The sequence below is a fragment of the Vitis vinifera genome, chromosome 8 (genome assembly GCF_030704535.1).
Source record: "Vitis vinifera cultivar Pinot Noir 40024 chromosome 8, ASM3070453v1".
Classification (NCBI taxonomy): Eukaryota; Viridiplantae; Streptophyta; class Magnoliopsida; order Vitales; family Vitaceae; genus Vitis; species Vitis vinifera.
In genome coordinates, this window is record NC_081812.1 from 1,389,109 (window position 1) to 1,416,251 (window position 27,143).

Here is a 27,143-nt window from a genome sequence, read left to right on the forward strand (position 1 = left end):
ATAGGTGCTTGTTGATATAAGAAAAATTACTAACACTAGTAGGAGTGTGGCTACTAGCAACAACAATAGAGTAGGAGTTACAACTACAATGGTAATATTATGGCCATTTGTAGTAGCAATAGTAGTGGTAATTTCAACAATAGTGGCAGTGTTGTAGTCACTAATGCAAACAACAATAGCAATAGGAGTTCTTATAAGATTAACACATGATGCTTTTGTATTTTGGTCAGTATTACAATTGGTAGAGATTCTTTCTTTAGCATTGAACTGGTTTCCTTACCCAATTTGCATGTGAATAGTGCATAGGTAGTGGTTGTACTTCATGGAGTTGCGTGATTGGTTGGTAGTGTTCCCCTTCTAAGACTTGGCTTGTTGATTTATTCTTAGAGTCTCACACCAAGCATCCAAAGTTAGGAATGAGGCCATTTCTGTAGGTATATGCAGATGGTTTTTCTTAACAAGAAAGTTAGCATAAGGAAAACAATTTTCATTGAAGATCAGATGACGAGATATGTATACTCTTTTAGTTGAAGGATGCGAACATCTCAAGCCTTTGTGTAGAGAGCTATATATAAAAAAAAAAAACACATGGATATGTCTTAGGTGAGAATTTACTTTTCCTATAGTCTCTAAGGTATGGAAAACACTGGTAGCACAAAATTCTCAAGCTTCTATATGCTAGATATTGTTTGAAAAACATAAACAATGGACTCTCCATTTTCAACACTGTGGAAGGCAATCAATTAATGAGGTATGTTGCAGTAAGGAATGCATCTACCCATAGACTCAAAGGTAGTTTGGCATGGAAAAACATTGTCAGACCCATTTCTCTCTACAAACCCATTAAGTCATGGAGTTCCTAGGCATGGGACTTATTGTAAAATTCCACATTTGTTCCGATGATTCTAAATTTTAATTAATTAAAAACTCACTCCCGCCATCACTTTGGAAGATTTTTATGTCTTTCAAGTTGGTTCTCAACCATATTTTGAAACTTTAAAAAACATTCAAAGAAACCTTATTTTCTTCTTAAAGGATAGAGCTATGTTTAGCAATCATGATTATCAATAAAGACGACATAATACTTGTATCCTTGAGTTGAATTATTTGGTGCAGGTCCCATAGGTCACAATGAATTTTGTCAATAGGATGGCTGGAAGTTTTATTTTTTAAACTAAAAGGAAGTTTACAGTTTTTTCCTAATTGACAACTAACATATACTACTATTGATTTCATCCAACTAGATACTTTAATGGAATTTTTATCTTATAGGAGCTTTATAGATTTTATTTGTGGATGCTATATACGTTGATGCCACACTTCTAATGATGCCTTGCTAGATTTAGTAATTGTCATGGCTTGAATCACATTTTCCTCCAATACATAACAACCTCGCTACTTAGTTCTTTTGGCTAGCACTTGTTGAAGTTGATCTATAATGACAAAACTAGTTGATGAGAATTCTATGGAGTAAGTTGTCTAATTGATAGCAATTTTTTTTATTAATTTTTGAAATAATCAATACTTTTTTAAGCTTTAGATCTCTATGTTTAGTTTAAAATTTAACTTCACCAATATGTGAGATTCTTAAAGCTTCTCAATTTCCCAAAAAAATGCACCATTCCCCTTATATGGAATTACTTAGGACATCTTACCTGGGTCATTTGTTATGTGGGTTGTTGCTCTTGAGTCTACATAAAAATTAGGATCCTTATCTTCTTCATTTAGAGCCATGGTTGTTAAAGCTTAAGGAATCTCTTTTGATTGATATGAATAGTTAAATTTGTTCTAATAATCTAGTGTTGAATGGTTAGCCTTAATGCAAATTTTCAAATGAGAGTACCTTTAGATTTTTGAAGTATCTATTGTGGTAGGAGTTGGTTGTTGAAGTTGTTTCTTGGATTCATGGTATTGGCATGAACATTCTGTCTTTGGTCATTGCTAGCATTGTGATTGAATTGTCTTGTTGGAGTGAAGCCACAACCTCTAAAATAAAATTTATTGGGATTGAGTCCCTAAAAGCAAGATATGATGTAACGAAGTCAAACTTGATTGTCCCCTTAGTATCATTTTTATGCATTGATATGGATTTGAACATTCGACCAATATCTCTTACCTAGTACATGACTTGAGTGCATTATAATTTGCATAGAGGATACAAGTTATGAGTTCCTTATAAGTAGATAAGTGTCTAGAATTAGTCCATGGATTTGGGCAATTTAGCAAGAACTATGGTGAACTACCTCTCAATTAGAGGGTTGATTTGTCTTGGCCATCAAGATGAGTTTTCTATAGTGAGTGCACTAGTGTATGTAATGCATACTTGACAAGACCTACGATGAATTATGACGTAAGATTATTGATTGTCATGATTTACCAAGTTACTACACTATATGGATTCTCAACCTTGAGAGGATATTGAGTTTATACTAAAATTAATAAGAGACTTTAACCTATAAGAGGATATTTAAAATTAAATAATTTTAAAACACACAATTTTCTAACTAGTTTAGATTATATTTGATTTTCCATGATATTTTCCATAGTACAACCAAACGTGAAAAAAATCATTTTTCTTTGTATTTTTTTTTCTATCCTTAATACTTTTCAAGAATCAAACATAACCTAATTGTTTGGATTGCTCATATATTCCCTCCTCTTATAAAGAAGCTTTTACTTCTTAGAAATGAGTAATGGATGAGATGGAAGCTCTCTCTAGAAAAATCACTTTGGGAGCTAATAAAGAAAACACTCAATTGGTTGCAAGTGCATATTTTCTTTAAAATATAATCATGATGGGAATGTTGCAATATATAAGACAATATTAGTTTCAAAAAAGTTTACACAACTTATAGGAAGGATTAATTTGAGACATGATTCCATGGAAAATTCTTACATACAAGAATTCCTTGAAGATAACTTTTAGTTTAAAAGATCCCCATGACCTTAATATTTTCTTGTGATGAAATTTTCTTACTCTAAGAAAAGCATTTTTCTTTAACGGACAAGGTTATGCTACAAATAAGGTGTAACAATTCATATCAAATCATGTAGATATTATCCGCTTTAAGCCCAAAGGGGCACTCACAACTTTAAAATGCATCTATAAGATTAAGATGAACACATACATATGTAGAACCAAATTTTTTTCCCCTCTCCCACGTGAGACATCACATAAGGTTATATAATCCATGGAGAGCTTTTTTGGAGTTCTCTAGGAACTCTAAAATCTTTATATAAATATAAAGAATCACCAGCAAGTTGAGATAGAAATAGTTTATTGGGATTTTTTTTTTTTTTTTTTTTTGCTTTTCAGCCATATATAACATTAAATTCAAACAATTACAAACATAAACCAAAAGGGTTGAAAACAAGTCATGTATTATTTATAATATGATTCAAATATTTAATATAATAAGTAAATGGGGGTAACTCCTCCAATGTATAAAACCATATACTAAAAAATGTTCAATCAAAGACCCTTGGGCCAAATTAAAAGTAAAGTACTGAGTAGTAAGTTAAATAAAGGTAATATTTATTTTTAGTTCTAAAATAAAGCAAGATTATATTTGATTCCCAAAAATTATTAAGGAGAAAAAGAATGTCAAGAAAAATAATTTTTTTATGTTTGATTTCACTATGAAAAATAAAAAAGAAAATATAATATAATTAAAATTAATTAGAAATTTATACATTTTTAAGTTATTTAACCTTTACATAGAAGAAGAAAAATAGGTGAAATGAATTTGAAATAACATATAAAAATAATTTATTGATTTTAAATCAATTTTTTATTTTCCTTCGACTTTCCTCTATATCTTCTTTCTCCCACACTTTCCTTCAAACTTTGGAGGACATCAACATAGCCTAAAAGAATCAACCTATTTGTGCTTTTGGGTTGGGGGGTGGGGTTGGGGGTGGTAGAAGTATTTGTAATCCCTAAAAACATGTTTTGCAAATAAGACATTTGATAAAGTCTTGAAAATCACTTAAAAGTCTAGAGATTGAATTACTTTAAGTGATTCTTAGACTTACACTTGCTAATTTTATTTACACATTATATATCCAAAACATTATAAAAAATAATTTTTGGTTGATATCTAAACATGACCCGTTAAGATTACTGAAGTTGTTTTGATAGAAGTACCACCGATACAACATTAAGACTAAACTTTTATTATATTCATTCTCAAACAAACCCCTAATTAAGTTGATGTCTCACGCGTCGTGCATATTTGGATCAGCATCCTTAGGTTCTGTTATATTCCACTGGTTTACGCGAGCGCGGGCTATAGATACCTACAGAAATGCAGATACACAACCTTCACAATTCTATAAATTTAAGGAAATAAATTCAAAAAAAAAAGAAGAAGAAGAAAGTACCTGTTTTTCCCAGTCAGTTCTATAGGTGATTATGACTAGAACAACAGTTTGAAGAAATGTTCCAATCAACATTCCTATCCAAACACCCTACAAGACATACCATTGCATGGACAAACAATTTAGCGAAGAAACAACTTGCACCCTAGTTTGCTGTGATGGAAAATTAAAGTTCATATGATAGATCATAGAATATATATATATTAAAAACATGAGAAACCTGGCTAAAAAGTATTTGAATCATCTACTTCAATCATACACAACATGTAGAAATCTAGCTCTTTTATTTTGTTAAAGAGTATGATCTGCATATTGAACTTAAATCCTATAAGTTTAAGTTTTTAGAAAAAATGGTTATTCAACATGATATCAGACCTTGGTTTGTCAATAGGTCTTGAATTCGAGCCATCTCTCAACAATTTGCATTTCTCTCATTTGTTTCTCCTTTCCCTCAATTTGTAGTTCTTTATCTATGTATCTCTCTATCCTTTTGCAATTCTTTGCATATGTATTTGTTTGTCTCCCTATGTGTCATACCCGCACATGAGGTACGCATATTGTGAGGGAGGGTGTTAAAGAGTATAATATGCACATTGAATCCAAATCCTATAAACTTAATTCAACATATTTTATGGATAATTTTCAAAAAAAAAAATTATATTGTAGAAGTTTTATTAAATTGAATGACTTCCAAGATAAGAGGAAACATTTGATTTCTATATCAGGCACTTTCCAAACAAGAACCGAAACTCTTAGTAAGCTTAAAAAAGAGTTTTTGCCTTAATGATCTCTAACTTCAAAAGAATAAATGAAGACATTATCTCATGAACGTGAATAATCTTGAAAAGGTACGTTAGCTTAATATACATGATACATTCTTGGTCTATTTCCTAACTCCCTAAACTATATATGCTACTTTCTAACAATAAATCTAGCATGAAAATTAAAAGGGAAGCGATTGGATAACTTACTTTAACTTGAAGATTCATAGTATAACCGAGTACAACTCCAATAGGAATCCCTACTAGGTAATAACTGGCTACGTTCACACATGCCACAATGCTTTGCAAGCCAGCCCCAACAGCAACTCCTGATATCATCCTCAATGATTCAAATCCAAATTACTTTGTCGCGCCCATGTTTTATATACTGAAAGAGATTAAGAATTTACCTGAGAGAACTGGTTGCACACTATTCAAAAGCAAGGAGCAAGCCAACAGAGGAGACAGATCTGCGACTGCCTCAGCGATGTCATGACTATCTGTAAAAATGTAAGCAAGTCGTCCCCTAAAGAACAGGAAAAATATAAAAAATATGAATCCTATGGCGAAGGATGTAATGACTGTCATTCCAATTGAAAACTTTGCTGCTTGTGAGCTCCCTCTTCCAAGCTCATGTGAAACCCGAACACTGAAAGGTTTTGCAGCCAAAATATGGTTAAGGAGTTGGTTAAATTTTCTAAATATATGCTTCTGAGTTGATGATAAATTAATGCAATAATAGTAATAATACCTTGCTGCTGCCAAGAATCCAAAAGAGATCATCAATTCCCACCCATTGATGCTGAGGCTGCAAACGAGGAAGCCAGTATAGACATGAAATCGAAGAAGCCAAGAGAAATCAGAAAAGTGAAGGGCAAAAAAAATTACCAGATGGAGAGAGCATCTATGGCAACCTGAGCATTCTTCATGTTTCCTGTTAGGAGAACCAATACTGTGTTGTACCAGAGCTCAAGACTGTCAACGGTAGCAAATAGTTGTAAAAATCAGATTTGGAGTGCCCGTTTAATTGAAATGCTTTTTTTAAAAGTATTTTTGGAAGAATCACCTATCAAATACTTCTTCATCAAACATTACAAATGTTTTTTTAACCTTTTAAAGGCGCTTTCCTAATTTTACCAAACACATTATTTTTCCCAAAAGAGCTCAAGATTGTCAATGACAGCATATGGTTGTAAAAATCAGATGTTTTTATAAAAAGCAATGATACTATATTTAAGCTCCTAGTTGTCCCAAAGGCTTAAACTTGAATAAAATGGGCAACACCTGTGTTCGAAAACTATCCGTTGTCTCAAAAGCTTAATGTTATGTTTGGATCTAAAAAAGTACTGAGAAACGAAAGGAAATTTAGAAAAAGAAAAAAAAAATCGCTTTATGTTAATTAGTTTATAATGAAAAAATATGAAAGAAAATGAATAATGAATATTGTTTTATTCCTTTTTCCTCTCTCTTTTTCATTGTTTTCCTTATACTTTTATTGATATAGATGGAGTCTATTATTATGTGTGATGGTCTAATAATGTATATCAAACCAAAAAACATAACAAACCTACTTTTGATCATCAATTTCCTGAAAACTAGTTTACAAAGAATATTTGAAAAAGGCCTTACCAGACCATAACCCCAGATGATAGAGAAAGCTTGATAACAGGCCAGAGATCCTTGAAAGCCAAGAGTGAGAAACCCTTCCAAGTTTCAGGGCATCCTCCATAGAAAATAAACATGAGCTGACCCATATTGGGGATCCAATATGCTAAAGCTGCAGGAGCCAATGCACCGACAAGTCCAAACTTGAACTTCACTGCCATTAGCCAGGACAAAAACAACTGGATTGCAAGTGAAAATGCTGCCAAATAGACTATTATCATGTTCTTGTCCTGTGCTTGTAGGTAAATTTGGCAGGTGAAGGACGCAATGAAGGCAAACATAACCGGGATTAGCCACCAAGAAATGTATCCAGCAACTTCTGCAATTTCTTCTTCCTGGCCTAAAGCCCTCAAGATCGGGGTGGTGAAGATGAAGAGTGGTAGAAGAAAGAGTGATGCTATGGTTACAACTAGCCATGATCTTTGAAGATATATGCCTAGCATATGGTACTGCCTTGCACCAAAGGATTGTCCACATAGAGTTTGTAAAGAGCATGCCATGCCCAACTACACATTCAAAATCAAGATCAAATTATAAGAGAGTAAACTCATTCAAACTTCACAACAGATTGTGAAAACATAAGTTTTATTACTTTCTTGTGAAATTTTGAAGTACAAACAATACTTTTCCATAGATTGTAGACAAAGTCAGACCTGGTTATAGCCATGTATGCATGTACCATAAAAAAAATGGTTACTCTTGTTCAAAGAAGATTTTTGGTTAGCCTCCATGTATAAATATTTTCTGTTGGATTTTTTTATTAAAAATTAAATTAAATGTTGTTAAATTTCACTTCACCCATCTATTTAAGATTTTTATGATATACGTAAATAAAATGCCAGAAATACTTGCTTCTTCTTTTCATCTTTCTCAAACCCTAATCTTAATTTCTGGAGCTCTTTCTTATTCCTAACATCTGCCAAAACCCAATTTCACATTTTTCCCTCCCCATGTATGATACTCTTTATCTTGATCACTTTATTAGAAAAAAGGAAAATAAAAGGAAAAAGGGTATTTAGGGTTTGGTCATCAATATATAACCATGGTAATGCCATTGTGGCTGCAGGCATAAGGCAAAATTGAGAGAAAGAATGAAATAAGAAAGCAGATGCAAAGGAAAATAAAGAAAGTTGACGAGTCTAATCAATTGGGTAGTTAGGGTTTGACAACAAGAGATGGGACTTAACATATCCAGTATTGTGGGAATAGAGGAACTTAATCCATGGGTGAACAATTAAGAGCATATAAATTGTAACATTCAAATGAGAACTCATCAATTCCAGTTCTTTGAATTAATTTTCTCTTAATTAGTGAATATTCTCAATTGTGGAGTTAAAAAGAGAAACATACTCTACTTCTGTTATTGAACTTTATGTATTTATACAGGTGAGGTCTTGATATTTCCAAGGCTATCAACTTTGAACCTAACAATCTATAGTTGAAACTTCTTAACTGTAAAGTAGTCTTGAAGATATTCGGTGAGATTTTGTTGCTAGGATTCATGTTGGTACGAAACATGAAGAATTGTGCACTTGGAATATGTTTGGTGAAGATGTCTGCCACCTAATCAAAAGATAGAATGTACTGTATAATGAGGTCTTGTTGGAGAACCTTCTCTTGGATGAAAGGAAGATCGAGTTCTACGTGTTTTGTACGTGCATGGAAGACAAAGTTTGCAACAAGAGTTGCAACACTCTTGTCGCACTGAGTTAAGCAAAGGGGGTTTGTGCCGAGTGATACATAGTTCTTTTAAAAGAGCTTAGACTCAAAACAATCTCAGCTGTTAAGAATGCAAGACTCCTATATTCCGATTCTGCACTGCTTCTAGAGACGACCTTTTGCTTAGAGGAGGACCAGGAAACCATGTTAGGTCCTAGAAAGAGGCAATAGCCACTAGTGCTTGGATGATCATCTGGACAAGATGCCTAGTCGGCATCAATGTATCCTTGAAGAGCAAAGGGGAAGGATGAGTGTAGTAGAAGACCATGTGCCGAAGTGCCTTTAAGGTACCTGAGTATCCGTTTAACAACAAGCGAATGTGCTGAGGTTGGATGAGCTATAAATTGGCATGCTTTGTTGACTGCAAAGGATATATCTGGTCTACTAATAGTGACATACTATAAGCCTCCCACTGTGCGTCTATAGAGAGATGAATCAGAGAGCAGTTGATCACCATATGAGAAGGAAAACGGTTTTCCTAAGGAACCTAGTGTAAGTGCAGACTTGGCTACAATTATGGCTATTCTTTTTAATAGATCATGTTTGTATTTTGTTTGATTGAGATGAAGATAAGTGGAGCTCCGATGAACCTTGATGTCAAGAAAATAAATGATGGGACCAAGATCTCTTAGAGCAAAGACAGAGCTTAGACGAGAGATGAAGGAATGAATCTGAGTTGCAGAGCTTCTTGTGCCCGATATGTCATCAACATAGATGAGAATGATGAGTACACCTATAGCTGTGTGGTGAAAAAAAAAAAAAAAAAATGTTATCAGCACGGGAGCACTAGAAACCCAGGTAACTAGAGAGCTACTAAGCTTGTTGAACCAAGCTCTAGGAGCTTGTTTGAGACCATAAATTTCTTTATGGAGACAACAGACATGAGTAGGATGCTGATGATGTACATATCCAAGTGGTTGATGCATGAACACTTGGACCTGAAGTTCTCCATTCAGAAATGCATTCTAAATGTCTAGTTGACGAATGATCTAACGAAAAGTTAGGGAAATTGTGAGCACAATCCATATGGTATATGGTTTTAGCATAGGACTAAACGTCTCAAAGTAGTCAATGCCCTGATTTTGATCATATCTTTTTGCAACAAGTCTCGCTTTGTAGTGGTCCACACTACCATCAGATTTATATTTCAATTTGAATACCCACTTACACCTAATGATGTTACCATGAGGTGGAGGTGGAACTAACATCCATGTATTATTATTCAAGAGGGCATGATATTCAGTATCCATGGCTGACTTTCAATTGGTGTCTCTAATAGCTTGTTGAAATGTTTGAGGTTCAGCAACTAAGGGTGTAAAAAAAAACTTGGGCTTGATAATACCATCATTGGATCAAGTAGTCATAGGGTGAGTGTTTTGGACAGGAGTTGGGAAAAAAGACCCAAATTGGGTGAATCAACAAAAGGTACTTGAATGGGTTGTGTGGACAAGTTTGTGGACTACAATGATGTGGAAACTGAGTTGATTGAGGGACTAGGAGATTGAGTTGATGAGGAAGATTGATTGAGAAAGACAAAATGGAATGTTGGTGTCTACACATATTGAGAGGAGGTGAAGGGTTATGCCATCGCAAGACCATGATCCCATCACATACATGAATCTTGGATTTGAGCTACTAGAATGGTTAGCAACTTAAAGGCTTAGTCAATGCATTTGCAAGTTGATCGGCTTAGTCAAAGCATTTGCAAGTTGATGGTGTTAATCAAAGCATTTGCAAATTGATCTCTAGAAGTGACATTGTTAAGATAAAACCCTTAAAAACATGATATGATGTAACAAATTTAGAATTTATTATTAATTTAATTATATTCCAACTACACTTTTATCTATCCTTATTCCATGTATTATTCTTTATAAGCATTGTCACATACATCTTTTGCATTTCACATGACTTAAGTGCATTAAAATTTGTACAAAAGACCTAAGTCATAGGTTCCTCATAATTTGATGTTTTGTTTACAATTGGTTTATGGACTTGAGCAATCCATTTGAGGTTGTATTGCACTACATCCTAATTGAAGGGATGATTGGTCTTAGCCATTGAGATGAATTTTTGATGGTAAGTGCACTAGTATGTATGGTTACACATTGAACAAAACCTATGATGAGTCATGATGTAAGGCTATCGAGTTGTCATGATTTCACCAAGCTATTATATTGTATTTTCTCTCAACCTTGAGAAAATATTGAGGTTGTGCCAAAGTTAGTAATGACTTTGACCTTTGGATGAGATTTTAAAGTGATCATATATTCCCTATGAATTGAGTCATTATTGATGAAAGTTGGAAGTAACAAGTATTCTCAATAAAAACACTATGATATCTCATGGACTTTTAGATAGTGCGTCATCTTGGGTGATCCTATGGACGCATGTTCAAGTAAACTATAATCATAGTAGTTCCTTAAGTGGAACTTGACATAAGTTCTTGTGAGCCAGAACATGTCAATTGATCACACAATAGGACTTGTAACTCGAATGGTAAAGGTAATCTTAAGAGGTTGATAGCTTTCACCTTATTAGATTATAAACACCAATTCATAGGAAGACTATATACAATAAAATAGCAAGTCACGAACCCAAGCACCTTGTGTCTCATTGTAATATACATAAGGTATTGGAGTGTAGTTGATTCTTTGTAGTGAGATGTTAAATAACTTCAAAATTAGATTTTAAGGGAGGTAGTACTATCCTATGGGTCACGGTGGTCATATTTGAACTCATATACCTTGATGATATGGTTTATTATGAGGGTCGGATTGGTTCTTGTTTCTAAGGTTATTTTGATAAGTATAAGGTTGTAGAGGAATTAATGAACGACATTTTTGGACTAGACTAATTGATTAGAAAATGTCTTATTGGGTTACGTAACCAATTAAGACTTTTTTTATACTAAATTGGAATTATTATGAGGGTCGGATTGGTTCATGGTTCTAAGGTTATTTTGATAAGTATACGAGGTTGTAGAGGAATTAATGAACAACATTTTTGGACTAGACTAATTGATTAAAAAAGGTCCTATTGGGTTAAGTAATCAATTAAGACTTTTTTATACTAAATTAAGTGACCTAAGCTTAAGATGGACTCAAGTCACTTAAGCTTAATAGGAACCTTATAAATAACCCTTACAAGGTTAAGGTTTTAGCCTTCTTCCGTCATTCTTATGTTACAAAGAGAGAACCCTAGTCTCCACCCTATAGACTTCCACCGTTTGAGTGTCTAACTTTAAAAGGGAGTCATAAGGTAGAATTAGAGGTTTATGAGATCATTATTGACTACCACACTCACGAGAATCTTCTACACAACATGGATTTGATATGAGAACATCTAGATTTGAAGCAAGCATTCTAAACACGTAATCTAAATCTTATAAAAAAACTTAAATGCTATGTTTGCATTATACATAGGATCTAGTATCATTAGGAGTAGTTTCATGCATCTAATGAGATCCAATAATCCAAAAATTTCCTATAGATATATGATATAATAAGATTTATCTTGGCAACATGATCATGCACAAAGTGAAAGTTGATAGCAATGTGATTCATTTTTTTAGTGAAAGACAAGATCGATAGAGAGGTATATACCACTAATGTTGTCACAATGTATAATAGGTGGCTTAGGAAGCTAACTGCCAAGTCTCCTAGAAGAGATTTAATCTAAAGGACCTTGGTAGCCATGGAGGTAAGGGCGTAGTATTTAACCTTTATTGAAGATTGAGTTACTATCTTTTGCTTATGAGAGCACCAAGAGTTATCATCCATAATATTGACTCAGTTAGCATTAGAAAATGTGATTAGTGTCAAAGATTGATGGTGCTTGAGAAGGAAACAATGATGTATAATGTGCTTAAAGGTAACCAAGTAAATGATTAATTATTGATAAATAGGTCTTCTTTGGATAGTACATAAGTTGTGTGAGCTTATTCACTACATATGAGATGTTAGGATGTGTTAAGGAAATATATTGAAAGGCACCAATGATTTGGTGATGTTGTGTGAGTTAAGTAGAAGGCGAGCCATCATGGAGAATAAGGGGGTAAAGCTAAAGAGTGGAGTAGTAACTTCCTTGGAAATATTTAGTTTGGTATAAGCGAGATGATCTCGTATCTATTTATGTTAAGTACATAAGAGAGTAACCTTAAGCCATGGAGAGAGCTTCTATTCCAAGAAAATAATATAAGTCTCCTATATCCTTCATTGAAAAATTCTATAAGAAAGTGCTTTAAGAAAGCCAGCTATGAATGACATGTTATTCCCTATCACAAGTCATCCATATAGGTAAAAAAGTATCATCATATTGGCATAATTGTAAATGAAGAGATCAATAGATTTATCTTAGAGTTGAAAAATCAAAAAGAGTATAAGAAGGCCTTTGGCTGATTGATAAAAAGCTTGTTAAAGACCATAAATAACCTTCTAATTAATTCTACAAACATGGGAAATGTAAGTGGAATCAGTAAAACTTAGCAATTGTTACATAAAAAAAATCCTCGAACGACCTACCATGTAAGAAGATATTATTCACATCAAGCTAACAAATGGACCATCCATGTGATAAGGTAATGCTTAAGATGAGTTGAATTGTCCTAGTAGGTTTAATAACCAAACTAAAGGTCTCATGTTAATCCAAGCCTAGTCATTGATGAAAACTTTTGGCTACAAGTCGAGACTTGTAGCAAGAAATAGAGCTAGTTAGATTCCACTTGACTCAAAATAATTACTCATCACCAACAACATTCTAAGAAGGTTAAGAGGGTACAAGATCCCATGTCACTATTTTTAGTAAGGCATTTAATTCATTAGTGATAACTTTTTTTCCAATTGACATCTTTGAGATCTTAGGGCGAATAACTTCATTCAATAGAGGCAAGAAAAAGGGTTCTTGGTAACAATAAGATAAAATTACTTTAGTTTAAAAATATAGATTTGGAAGGGGGTGACCATCATCAGTGAATTCAAAGTGGTTGGGAAGGAGGTAGGTATAGAGGGAATGTTGGATTCATGTAAATGAGTGGATAAGGATGTGGTGTTGGGTAAGGGAGTAGTGGGGGAAGAATCTAGGGACTCTACATCTATGTAAAAGAAGTGATAATAATATTCAAATGGTAGATCTAGGGCTTAAAAGTGGTACCTTTGATTTAGATGTTCTTAGATCAATTTCAGTTGAAGAAAAAGACAAAGCAAATCTCAAAAACCTTGCAATCTTCTACCTAATAACTCTCTCTTGGATCTTGGTACATGAAAATAGTGGAATCCTCTCTATAGGAATGAAGCCTAGGCTTATCTCTCTAGAAGGCAAAATGGCTCAAGTTACAAACCCTATACCCTAAGAGGGTTTATATAGGCTTGCCCGTGGGCTTAAGTAACTTGAGCTAGGTCATTTAGTCTAGTCTAATGGGCCTTAATTAATTTAACAGTCTTATTAGGTTCCAATTAATTAATTAGCCCAATCCGAAAAGACTATCCATAAGCTCTTGTACAACCTTGCATTTTACCATGCACACAAATGAATAGAAAACCCAAATATCCTTTAAAAACTATACCACCAAGGATTGTGAGCTTGACTGAGGACCATTGGAATTCATAGGAAAATATTGTCTTCCTTAAAACCTAATTCTAAAGTTAACTCAACATGCCACTATAGAGAGTCAACAACATTTTGATATCTTATGATATTAAATAAAGATTTCAAGGTCTAATTTGTGACCTATTATCTACTGCATGTAGACTTTCCATGAACTACTGTCCACAATCTAATGAGGTAGATGTTATCAAGTTCTCAAGATTACCTTTTCAATTCTTGCGTCTTATATCCTCTTAAGTCTAATGAGGTAGATGTTAGGAGATACTCTAGCTCACAAATACCAAATGTCAAATTCAACTAAAGAAATTATCGTGACGACAATTTACAGGATTACAAGTCCTTAGAATTCCCCAAAGGGATACACTATCTCAATCCGTAAGGAATATGTGATTACCACTTACTCAACAAGACTAATAAATTAATCAACAATGGTGTTAGTCTTAAAAATATCTATTGCCACTTACTTTAATGAAAAATGACCTAATCTGTAAGGAATATGTGATTACCATAAGATCCACCTATAGGTTGAAGTCATTGAAGACCTTAACATTAACTCTATATTCTCTCAAAGTTGAGAGATTATACAACATAGTAATTTGGTGAATAATGACTACCTAATAGTTAATGTCATGATTCATTAGAGGTCCCATCTAATGTAACCATACACATAAGTGCACTCACCATGTGAAAACCATTATAATGACCAAGACAACTCATTCTTCTAATTAGGAGATAGTACATTACAGTCTTTGATGGATTGCCTTCTTCCATGAATCGACTATGAATTATTTATCATCTAGTAAAGAACCCATGACATGAACCTTCTATGTAATTCCTAATGTACTCAAGTCATGTACAATGCAAGTAATATAAGTGTGAATATTTAGAAAATTAATCAATGCAATTAAGGATAAAGAGAGAGACTAGAAATCATAACAAATAAATATCTTAGCGAAATCTTATTCTGTTACATCATGTCATGATGTTAAGGTCTCTTTCCTAATACATTTCTATAATATTTTTTTATGAATTTTCACCCAATTGATATTTTTTCCAAATTTTCATTCAATATTTCTAGTATTTTTTGAAATTTTTGTAAAATCGAACCATCAATAATTTATTATTTTTTATTTTTTAATCCTTGGTATTGGTGGCACAAAGGGGACATCCTTATTATAGTCATTCGAAGTAGGAATAGTGTTTGAGTGTCTAGAACTATGCTAGCTTGCATTACCAAAAGAATTTTCATTATAGAAATAGGTGTGAGAAAAAATGTAGGGGTAGAGAGAATGGAGTGAGATGGTGACAAGGCAACCAATGAGGTAGAATAAGAGGTCCACATATCAAGAGTGAATGAACAATAGCGAAATTAAAGTGGGCATGAAATGGGCATGTTCAAAATATTCAACATGACGTGTAAAAAAAATATTTTTGAGGTGCCATATCATAGCACTTATAGGCACTTTGGTTATTGGAATAGCAAAAAAATGACTAAGAGCAAGATTGCATGGTTTTAGCTAAGAAAAGCATAGACACCTAAAGGCCCTTCGTTTGTACAATTGGGAAGGGATTAAAATAATCTCTCATATGGGGATTTATGGTTGAATAATGGGGTCAATAGTCATTTTATTAGGCAAGATGTTGTTTGAAAGGCATAAGGCTAGATGGAAAGAAATAGTGAGGCATTGTGAAGAAGTTTAAGGATAATTTCAGCAACATGGCAATGACATTTTTCAACAAAGCCATTATGTTGAGGGGTGTGAGGTGTTGTTTGCAAGTTTTGGATGTCGTTAGTGGCAAAGAAAGTTTTAAGGGCTAGATACTCTCCTATCCACCATCTGAATATGTAGTAATTGAACAATAGATTTGAAATGAGTGAACGTAGAAGAGATATTTGGTTTACATTGTAATGGATATAGCAATATGTATTTAGTAAAATGACTAACAACGATTACTTAATAATAAAAACCATCATTTGGTAAATTAGGGGAAGAACCCTAGAAATCAATATAAACAAGTTAATCAAGAGGCGCATAACTTTTGAGTGAAGAAGTGTTAAATGTTCAATGACAACTATTATTACAAAGATAAAACTCATAGTAAAAATCAAATGAAAAATAGGGGAAATAGATAACCAATTTGATTGAATAAGAAAATTCGTAACTTTTCTTGAAGTATGACCAAGATGATCATGCCAAAATTGAGAAGAGGTTTTTATTCTTAAGAAAGTAAAGGTATTGGAGGAAGTAAATGGTAATGCAATTCTCATGGTGCTAGGCTATTCATATACATCGTTATGACCATGAAAAAGAGTTGCCCTTATGCTTAAACCTTTTACGATAAAAAAAAAAAAAAAAGGAAACAAATTAGCTGAAGTTTGGTTAGTTCATTTTACAAAATTGAGAAACAAAAAATGTGTTTATACATGTTTGACACACATAAAATAGGAGAAAGGAAGAAGTTTTTAGAAGGAATAGATAATGTAGTTGAACTAGTGTGAGATATTGAGAGACTTGAATGATCTCCATTAGAATATCATCTAGAGCCTCATAGTTTTGGTGGATAGACAAATTGGAGAAATCTACGGTAATATGATTAGAGGCAATAGAGTTTATAAGCTAATTTTCCTTTTATGGAGTATAGGAAATTTTGTGATTAGATTGAGGAGTGGGATGGAGATTTGGAATACATTGTGGAGCACCATGTTCACTTTTTCCACAAAACTAACATGTGAGAGATGGTCAACTATTTGTTAGAAGTCCTAGTTGACTCAAATTGTTGTGGCTGATTTAGAGAAGCAAGTGCCCCATGATTATGTGACCAAAATTTCAAGTTCCCTTTAGAGTTATTGTTTCCTTGTTTAGTATTTTCGGCAAGTTGAAAACCAAATCCACAGTAATAGTCATGGTTGTATTAAGTAGAAGTGTTTCTTTGTTAGGAACTCTTCATGGTCTGCAAGTTGGTCATGAAGTTCCTTGAATGAAATGGGAGAGTCATGAGTGCATGCACAACCTACCACAATTTCCTTATATTTAGGGGCAAGACCTCAATGATAGTATATGAGCATATCATCCTCACTTTTTGGTGACTCAATGATATCAAGTTCAATAACAATAAACTTAAGACGATGAAGATATTCAACAACACTCTTTATACCTCAACTTATAGCAACAAATTTATCCTTGAGTTGAATAGCTCAAGAATGAGATCGATTTGGATAGAGCTTTGTTAGCCAATCCCATGCATATTTGTTGGTTTTGGCATAGGAAACTAGTAGTATTACCGTTTTAGAGAGACATGCAAAAACTACATAACAATTAATTAATCTTATCACAACCAAAGAACATGGGCTAGGTTTTTAGTTGCGACACCATTAAATATAAATGGTAGGTTTTGGACAAATAGAAATGCCATCAATGAAGCCCTAAAGATGAAGTTCAAACAAGAGACCATTGTTCGAGAATGTTATCTTCAACAATAATTAAGCAACTGCATCTATAGATATAAGATTGGTTGTAGGAATATGATTTCATACTATTTACCTTTCAAGATATAGGCATGATTGGTCCAACTATATTAAAATCTCGTGTACCTTGAAACGTAGCTTTAAGCTTTATTTTTATTTTTATTTTGTTGTTTCAAAAGTATGTTTGGAATGATAAAAACAATCAGAAGAAGACAACGTGAAACATTACCTGGATGCTATTTGCAAACCTCAAGAGGACAGTGCCAACCAAAGCATATGCAGCAAGTTCAGTAGAGCCAATGTGGCCGATGAATGCCTGGCTGATGACGTTTACACCAAATGTCGCAAATCTAGCAAATATAGCAGGACCTGCAACAACCCAAAGCTTTTTTGTCTCACTCCATAGCTTGTCCTTGAGTTGTTGACCTTCTTCTCCTTCATTACCAACTTCTATTTCTCCTCTTGGCCTTTCCACATTGTTCAAAAGCTGCTTCTTCATCTCGCCTTCCATTTCATTGGCTAGAAAACACTTCTACAACTGTTGAAACATGCACATAAAATAATTATGAAGAGCTTGTTTGTAAGTGTAGCTACTCAAAGTGTTTGTGGGAGAAGCACCTATCAAATGCTTCTCCAAGAAATACAAAAATTGATTTTTCAACTTTTTAAAAGTATTTTCTGAATTTTATCAAACACTTGATTTTTCTTCAAAAACTATTTTTATAGTAGTAGTGAGCTCCACAATCACTGTCAAATAGACTCAAAATTAATTTCTCATTATATCCCTATAGTGTGTTTTGTACATTTTGTTGTTTTGTATATGAAAAAGGTGAATGGGATGACAAAAAAATAAAATCAAATAAAATTCATAATGTGTGGATCATATTATAAAAAAGAAACTATGAGTGCATTTTATAGTGTTTCTACTTTAAATATTTTTAGTGCAAGTGTTCTCTCTCAAAGTGTTCTCAAGAGAATCACTAATCAAGTGTTTCTTTAGGAAACATTACAAGTGATTTTTCAACATTATGTAAGTGATTGTAGAAACTTTTGCAAGTATTTTTTCAAGTGATAACAGAAAACACTTGTAGAAAATCACTTGTCTGTGTTTAGAAGTAAATTTAGGAAGTGTTTATATTCCTTTTAACACTTGAAAAATATAAAAATTTTCAAATGTTAAAAAGATTATAAATATTTCTTAAAATCATTACTAAAAGGATGGACATCAACTTAGTGTTTTTACAAGTATTTCTTGAAGTGTAAACACTTGTAGAAACTTTTTAAAAGTGTTTTTAAATTTTTGCCAAATTTCTCTTTTCAAATTTTTGGAAGTATTTCCTAAATTTTGTCACACCTAATTTTTCCTTAAATACACTTTTTAGGTTAAAAATACTATCACACAAACTTAATGTAAAACTTAGCATAGAGAGTGTTTGACGAAAGTGTAATCACTAGAAAGAAAAAAAAAAAGAAAAAAAAAGCATAATAATGTTAAAAATAAAAAAAAATAAAAATAAAATCCCCAGTATTAAACTAGGATGATGTTAGTTTTAATTTCTTTTAATTTAATGGCTTAAAATTTGATTGTGTCTTATTATAACATTAAAAAACTGCAACAGACAAAATTGAATTGTAAATAATATAACAACCTTCCTTATCTTTTAAGTGAGGATAATAATTTGACATGTAATGTCTTTTCAATCCAATATCTATTATAAACCTACATCATTTCCTATATTTTAGTTTTAAAAATTCATATAAAATATATTCATCAATATCAATTAAAAATAAAAATAAATTTAAAAAAAGAACAATATAAAAATTAAAAACAAGCTAAAATTTCAGAACACTTTAAGGGTTTTTATCCATATTATTTTTTAAACCATTTATTTATTTATATTTTAATCAAGAAATTATTTATAATCTATATTTGTATACTTATTGACATAGACTCAAATAATTAGAATGATAGTATATAGTTTTTGTATTGCATTTAAAATTTTAAAATAAAAAATAAAAAAAAAATGAATGAGATAATAAATATAATTTATGTTGATACTAAAACTTAAAAGGATGACATATAAATTAAAATAAAAATTTAAGATAAGTGAAAAAAAAAAGATGAATATATAAAAAAATAAATTAAAATAAATTTGCATTGGTAATGAATTTTAAGTGAGATATTATAATTGCAATTTTCAGTTATTAAAATTTTAAATAATTTTTATTTAAAATTATTTTCACTTTCTCTCTCCCTCTCTTTCTCTATCTTGACAGAGAAACCTTAGAGGTTGATGAATAATACTAGTAAAAATAACAATAATAATAATAATAACAAATTAAAAAAAAAAACTATTTGTGAGAAGCATCATACATAAAATAAAAAATAAATAAAAAAGAAGCATTTTTCATCCTTTAAATTTTTCTTTTAACCAAAATCTAAATAAAATAGTCAAAAAAAAATTATTCTTTTCACCAAAACAAAAATCAAAGAGATAGAAAAATAAAAACGAAAAAGAAAGGAAAAAAATACAGAAATATGCACTCAATCTGACATAAATATTTTTTGCTATGTTCGATTCCATTTATGTTACATATCATAGTTAAATAAAATTTTCATTATATTGAAGAATGATCAGAAGAGAGAGTATATATTCATATATATATATATATGAAAAAGAAAAAAGAAATACAGAAAACATGAGGGATGAACTTACAGGACTGGCAATCAAAATCCAAAAGAACACAGACTCTTCTCTTCTTCTGCCTCTCTCTTTCTCTGAGTGTTTGGAGGACAAGAAACCTCAGAGATGGATGAATAAATACAATAAAAACAAAAAATAAAAATAAAATATAAAAAATAAAAAATAAATAGAAAAAATGAAGAGTAAAGGAGAAGGAGATGAGAATTAATTATTTTTGTTTGGTATGATATGACAGGAAGACAATACAATCTTCCTCAACTTTGAAAACTGAAGTTTGTAATTGACTCACTCCTATGGCTGTACTTTTGTATTATATTTAATTTATGCAATTTATAAAATATTTTTAATTTTTAATATTTTTTAAAATTGATGATGTGTTCCATTGAAACTTGTTCATTATTTTCATTTTTCAAAAGGAAAAAATATATTGCCGACAAAAGAAGGAAAAAAAAAATGTAATGTTATGATTGGTTCCAAAAAAAAATGTTAAAAAAAACAATAATTTTCTCATTTTTTTGTTTTATTAAGAAAAATAAAAAGAAAAACTAAATATAATAAAAACTATATAAAAACTTATACATAAGTTTATATATAGAAATAATTTGTTGGCTTTATTTTTAAAAAAAATTCTCATTTCTTTTAATTTTTTCTCTTTTCTTTTCCTCAAATTTGATTGGTTAGAATTGAGGTATAAATAAACTAAAAATATATTGATAATTATTAAACTATAGCTTTATTTCTTTTGGAGGAAAAATAATTTTTGTATAAATATTATAAATCTAAAATTGAAGTTAATATATATATATATTCCCTAGGAAGAAACAATTTTTCTTGAAGGAGAAGCTTCTTCATGAACATATATGTATGAAATTTTTTTGGATGCATATTTTATTTTTTTTCATTTATTAAAAGCAATCCCCGACAACTTTACTATTTGGTCATATAAAATGCCAATGATATAGTTTCCCAATGACGTAATTGAATTATGTGCTACCTTTACAATAAAAATAAAGCATCGAAAAAGATTTGGTACCTTAATATTCGAAAAAGATTTGATAATTTAAATATTTTTAAATAATATGCAAGGCCATTACTTTTTAATATAAACTTTTAAGAATATTATATAAAATTTATTATTACTTTCTGATTTTAAAAAACATGAAGGATATTTAAACATACACTAACATATATATAAAAGTAAAATACCTAATCTTTTAAAATCATTATTTTTATTAATATAAGCTTTTAAGAATTTTTGTATCTCATATAAAACATATTGTTAATTTCTTATTCTAAAAATATAAAATAAGAAGTGTCTTTTATATCAATAGTTAGGGTCTCTTGTTAGATAATTGTTTTTTAGAACACTTTTTTGTTCTTCGAAACAAAAAAAAATCAGGAAAACACATTTGGCAATAAAAGGGTTTTTTTTGTTTCATATTCTTAAGAAAATTTGATGATATCTTTTTGTTATTTTTTATTGTTTTTATAGTTATTTTCGAAGGGTTATTTTAAAAAAAATTATACAAATACAAAAAATAATTAAAAATAAAACATTAGACACTATAATTATTTCTAAAATATATTTAAAAATATTAAAAACATGTTAAAAATATTTGAAATTTGTAAACAAACTTTTTTTTATAAAACATTATAAAACAATTTTTAAAAATTATTTTCAAAAATTATTTTAAAAACTAATTACCAAACAGATCCTTAACTATTGCGTTGTTAATTCCAATGCGTTTGAATAAAAATTTTAATCATGATTCTAATAACAAAAAATTTAAACCTCTCGTGAATGGAAGGCAACTTTAAATGGGTTTAATAAAAGTACTTTTATTATTTTCATATGAAAATTCCAATAATGCCCAACAATAAAGTTGAATTATATTAAACTCTTTTCCTATTATTCTAACATTTCTTTTCAACATTATAATAACTTGAAAATGCACATAAGGGGTCAAAAGTGATTTCCAAAATAAAATTTCATTATATCATTATAATATTTTAATTTGATATTTTTCTATTTAAAAATTTTTAAAAATAAGAAAAAAAAATTTGTATAAAAATAAGAATTTCTGCATAAAAAATTAATGCATACCTTTTATACTTGAAAACTCTAAGTAAAAAAAAATTCCTTCACAAATTTTTTAAATTTTGAAAACATTTGTTAAAAAAAAAAAAATCTACTTTTTGGTATAAGAGCTTTTATATTTTGTATTAAATTTTCTAATTTTAATAATTAAAAATAAATAAAAATAAAAATGTATCCCCGAGACATACGAAATACGGCAACCCCACTGAAAGATGATTAGAGAGTGATGGAGAAGCCAAAGTGACTGTTGATACTAATAATAATAATAAAAGGGGAAATGAAAAATTTAAAAATAGTGAGAAAGTGATGAGAATTATTAGTTTTGTCAATATTTTGACAAAATGATATTTTGACAGATATGACTCATGGAGGGAAGTGGTGGAGCCAACAAAATTAATGCTCCATAATAGACAACTATAATATTTATTTTTGTTGTCTTTAATCAATGCAAGTTAGTCAAGCTACAAATGGACATGTAAATATAGGAAGAAAAAAAAAATTAAGTCATGGAGTTGAGGATTTTTTTTTATAAAATTTAATATTTTTAATTAATAATTTAAATTGATTTTAAATTAAATTATTTAAAAAAAAATTATTTCTAGTTTATTATTTAATTTTTATTCTAAATATTAAAATTGTTTGTTAAATTTAACTTTAAAAAAGTATTTTAAAACATTAAGTTGACATATTTATTGTATTAATATTTATTTTTATTAATTTTAATTAATATTTTTCTTCATTAATTTTAAACAATTTCTTTTTTCTTTTATGTTAAACATCCATGTTTGAAAGGATGCTTCTTCATCAACAGATTTTTTCTTGCTGGTTTTTATTGATGGAAGAATTATTTGTATGTGGGGCTTAGAAGGAGACTATAAAACAATGGAAGAATAATATTTAGCAGGTTGTATGCATGTTTTAAATAACAATTTATTTATGTTATGTTTGGTTTAGGAAACTGCTAAGGTGGGAATTTTAAGGAAAAATGATTTGTCACGTTTGGATACTATGGAAAAAGGTAAGGAAAAGAAGTGATAGGAGAAAACGCTGACAATATTTTCCTTCAAAAAGGCATGTAGGAAAAGTGCATTGATAATAAATTTAATTTTATTTATGAAAGTTTAAAGATCTATATTAGGGAATATCTAAAGCGGGGTGAATAGGTGTTATGAAGTTTATAGCCCAAAATTAATATTTTTTTAATCCCTTAACATTCTAGTTTGGTATAGGAAATAGAATAAATAAAGGACATGAGGATTTTTTATGTGGAAAACCATCCCGATAGTCTCCCAAATATTGTATGAATGTAAAAAGCAAGAGGTTAGAGACCTTTAATTATGAATCCACTGATTGAAAAAATTGTTTTACCTGATGAAAATTATCCGTAAGTCTTATGTCCTAGTATTCATTTTGAACTTTATGCCTGTGTTGCAACATCACGTGTGCTCCCATTGAATCTTACCTCAATGCATGAGGAGATATAAATTTCTTTCTCAACCTAGATAATGTGAAGACAAATGTTTTGAGAGTCTAAGATACAAAGAAGACTAACTCTCTAATTTTTAAAATGTTTGCATCAAAAAACAAAATATTTTTGGCATGGTATTTTATAAGATAAAAATACATATTAGACTAAAACCCGAATTTCCAAAACAAGTCCAATTAAAATTATAAAATAAATAAAATTACGTAAAATTGGAAGTCTACCATGAGCGCTTGAGCGCTATTAAGAGTTTTTGAAATCATTTATTAAAACATCTATATTCAATTTTAAAACCTATAGTGTAAACCCTCCATTTTGTCCCTTTAGCACATGTCCTATTAGGTAATTGTTCGGTACTTTACAATAATTCCTTGGTGGTCCATTACTGCTCGTGTAGCCTATCTTTTCTAGACCACCTTTAGGACTTTGGTTGAGGGGTGACTCTTGGCAGCCCTAATTTAGACTTAGGCACCTTAAGCCCACTTAGGCAACTTAGTGTCACGGACTTAGTCTCTTCCTAAGCTCGTGCGACACTTAGACAAGTCAAGACACTTGATCTTGCTAAGTCAGTCTTACTCTCATTGCTTAACTTACTAGGTTAAGACGCTCGCGACTCGAAATTTTTAGAAGGCGTAGTAGGCGACTCTTAAATAATGGAAGCTTTATTGCCTTCAAAGGAAGCTATACAATGCTTGGAAGCTCACTTGCTTGGTGCCTTGGCCAAATGAGGCCCCCCCTATTTATAGGGACCAATGGATCTTTCTGGAACCTTGGAGGGTTCCTTACAATTCAAGAAGATTCTAAAATATCCTACACATTCTATATACAAGCCTATGTACAAGAGGTCTCTAGAATTCTTTAGAAAGCCCTGGACTCCTCTCATGTCTTCTATCATAGTGTAGAATGTGTGGACTTCTCTAGACATCTGTAGAACCTTCCACACTCCTCCCACTAATGGCTAAGTATAAGAGTCTCCAAAAGCTTCCTGGACTCTATATAAGCTCATGGGGAGGCTCATTTAAAGCATCCTGTGACACTCTCCCACACCTAAATCGTAGATGTCCTCATCGTGCCTTCTGCCCGGAACTGTTCAATCTGCTCCTAGAATCGCCATAGTGCATCTACTGGTTCCCAGCTAGCCTAGCTCTCTGGTAGTTCCTTCCATTTCACTAAGTACTATGTAGCAGGAGGCACACCTCGTCTCCTGATGACTCGGTCTATAATGATGTGTTCTACCTCCTTGTCATAGGAGGTCACGACTGCTATAGGTGTTCGCTTAAAAAACCCTCGGGTTGGATCATCCTTGTCTTCGTGATATGGTTTTAAGTAACTTACGTGGAAGACAAGATGAATTTTTAACCTTGGTAGTAACTCAACTTTGTAGGACACCTTGCCGACCTTCCCGAGTATGGGGAAGGGTCCTTCATACCTCCTCACAAGGCCCTTATGCACCAGCCTTAATGACTTGAATTGTTGAGGAAGGAACTTGACAAGCACCATGTCTCAAACCTTATACTCAATGTGACATCGCTTCTTGTTAGTCCATTAATAGTGACCAAGTCCATAGAGAATATATGATCACTTTAGAATTTCACATGTAGTTCAAAACTACTAATAACTTTTGACTACCTAATAGCCTTATCTTCAAAATTTTATTAAAACTTTTGACTCAAGAATCTTCTCCCCTAAATCAAAGCAAGAGTTGACTATGTCACTAAGCTTTGAATAAAATTCAAAGAAAGTTTGATTCTTTTTCATCCTTATTGTCACGGACTTAGTCGTTTCCTAAGCTCGTGCGGCACTTAGGCAAATCAAGACACTTGATCTTGCTAAGTCAGTCTTACCCCCAACACTTAGCTTGCTAGGCTAAGATGCTCACGACTCGAAAGCTTGAGAAGTTGTAGTAGGCAACTCCTTAAAGAATGGAAGCTCTTATTACTCAAGGAAGCCTTTACAAGTGCTTGGAAGCTCACTTGCTTGGTGCCTTGGCCAAATGAGGCCCTCACCTATTTATAGGCACCAATGGAACTCTCTAGAACCTTGGAGGGTCCCTTACAATTCATGAATATTCTAGAATGTCCTACACTATTCTAGAATATTCAAGAGACTTCTAGATTTATCTGGAAAGCTTTGGACCCTTCTCATGCCTTCTACCATAGTGTAGAGTTGTGTGGACTTCTCTAGGCATTTCTAGAACCTTCCACACTCTTCCCACTAGTAGCTAAGTGTGGATGTCTCCAAGGGTCTCTAGAAGCTTCTCACCTCCTATATAAGCCATGGGGAGGGTCATTTGAAGCATCTTGTGACATTATGCTCTTAAATTTGGTAGTGAGCATTTAAATTTAAGAACAACTTAATAGCCAAAGTGCATTCATAAGTTAGTGAGAAAATATCTCAGGTTCCTTAACTCATTTACATGTGACTATCCTGCGAAATTCATCAAGAGTATCGCCATTGAAAATATTATAGAGAGACTGAGCATTCGCGTCACTATCCTCGTTGTCTAATTTGTCTCACTCTTGTTTGTGCTTGAGTTCTCCGGTAGATCTTCCAATCTCATTCAATTTTAATGATGATCCCCATCCAAATTCCACTAAATTCAAAACTTGTCTTCCTTGCATTTTCAAGAAAAACTCCATATGGGCCTTCTAGTGAGGATTGCTATTGCCAACAAAATAGGATAGATTATTAATGAAAGATTCGACCCTCCGTGGTTGCATAACTAGATCTAGAAGGATTGGGAAAAAAAAATTGATTTTTTTTAAAAAAATCATTTTTTAATTTCTATTGAAAGTTTAAAGATTTACATTAGGGAACACCCGGAGGGAGTGAATCGTTGTTATGAAGTTTATAACCAAAAATTAATTATTTTTAACCCCTTGACATTCTCATTTGATATAGGAAATAGAATAAATAAAATCAATGCAAAGGACGACACAAGGATTGCTTGTGGAAAACCACCAACACAGTCTCCTAAAAACTATGCTAATGTAAAAACCACAAAGTCAAAGACCATTAATCACAAATCCACAATTTTAAAGAATAGTACATAATATTACTAAGCAAAAGTTATCCCTAAGTCTTACTTCCTAATATCTACATTGAACTTCACATATGCAACACAACACCACATGTGCACCTAGTTGCAACACAACACCACATGTGCACCTAGTGGATCTTACCTTAATGCTTGAGAAGATACAGATATCCTTCTCAACCTAGAGAATGTAAAGAAAAATCTCCTAAGAGTTTGAGATACAGA

At 31.6% G+C, this 27,143-nt stretch overlaps 1 protein-coding gene across 1 annotated transcript; it reads right to left on the reverse strand.

Moving 5' to 3' along the window:
- Positions 1-4,026: 4,026 nt before the first annotated feature.
- Positions 4,027-20,433, reverse strand: LOC100262048 (protein DETOXIFICATION 21). Its single transcript, XM_002272542.5, has 9 exons — positions 20,313-20,433; positions 17,825-18,133; positions 6,771-7,312; positions 6,030-6,116; positions 5,893-5,949; positions 5,552-5,790; positions 5,352-5,470; positions 4,384-4,470; positions 4,027-4,299 (listed from the first exon to the last, which is right to left on the reverse strand). The coding sequence occupies exons 2-9, from the start codon at positions 18,104-18,106 to the stop codon at positions 4,219-4,221; spliced, it is 1,494 nt and encodes a 497-aa protein (XP_002272578.2). The 5' UTR covers positions 18,107-18,133; positions 20,313-20,433; the 3' UTR covers positions 4,027-4,218.
- Positions 20,434-27,143: the final 6,710 nt, after the last annotated feature.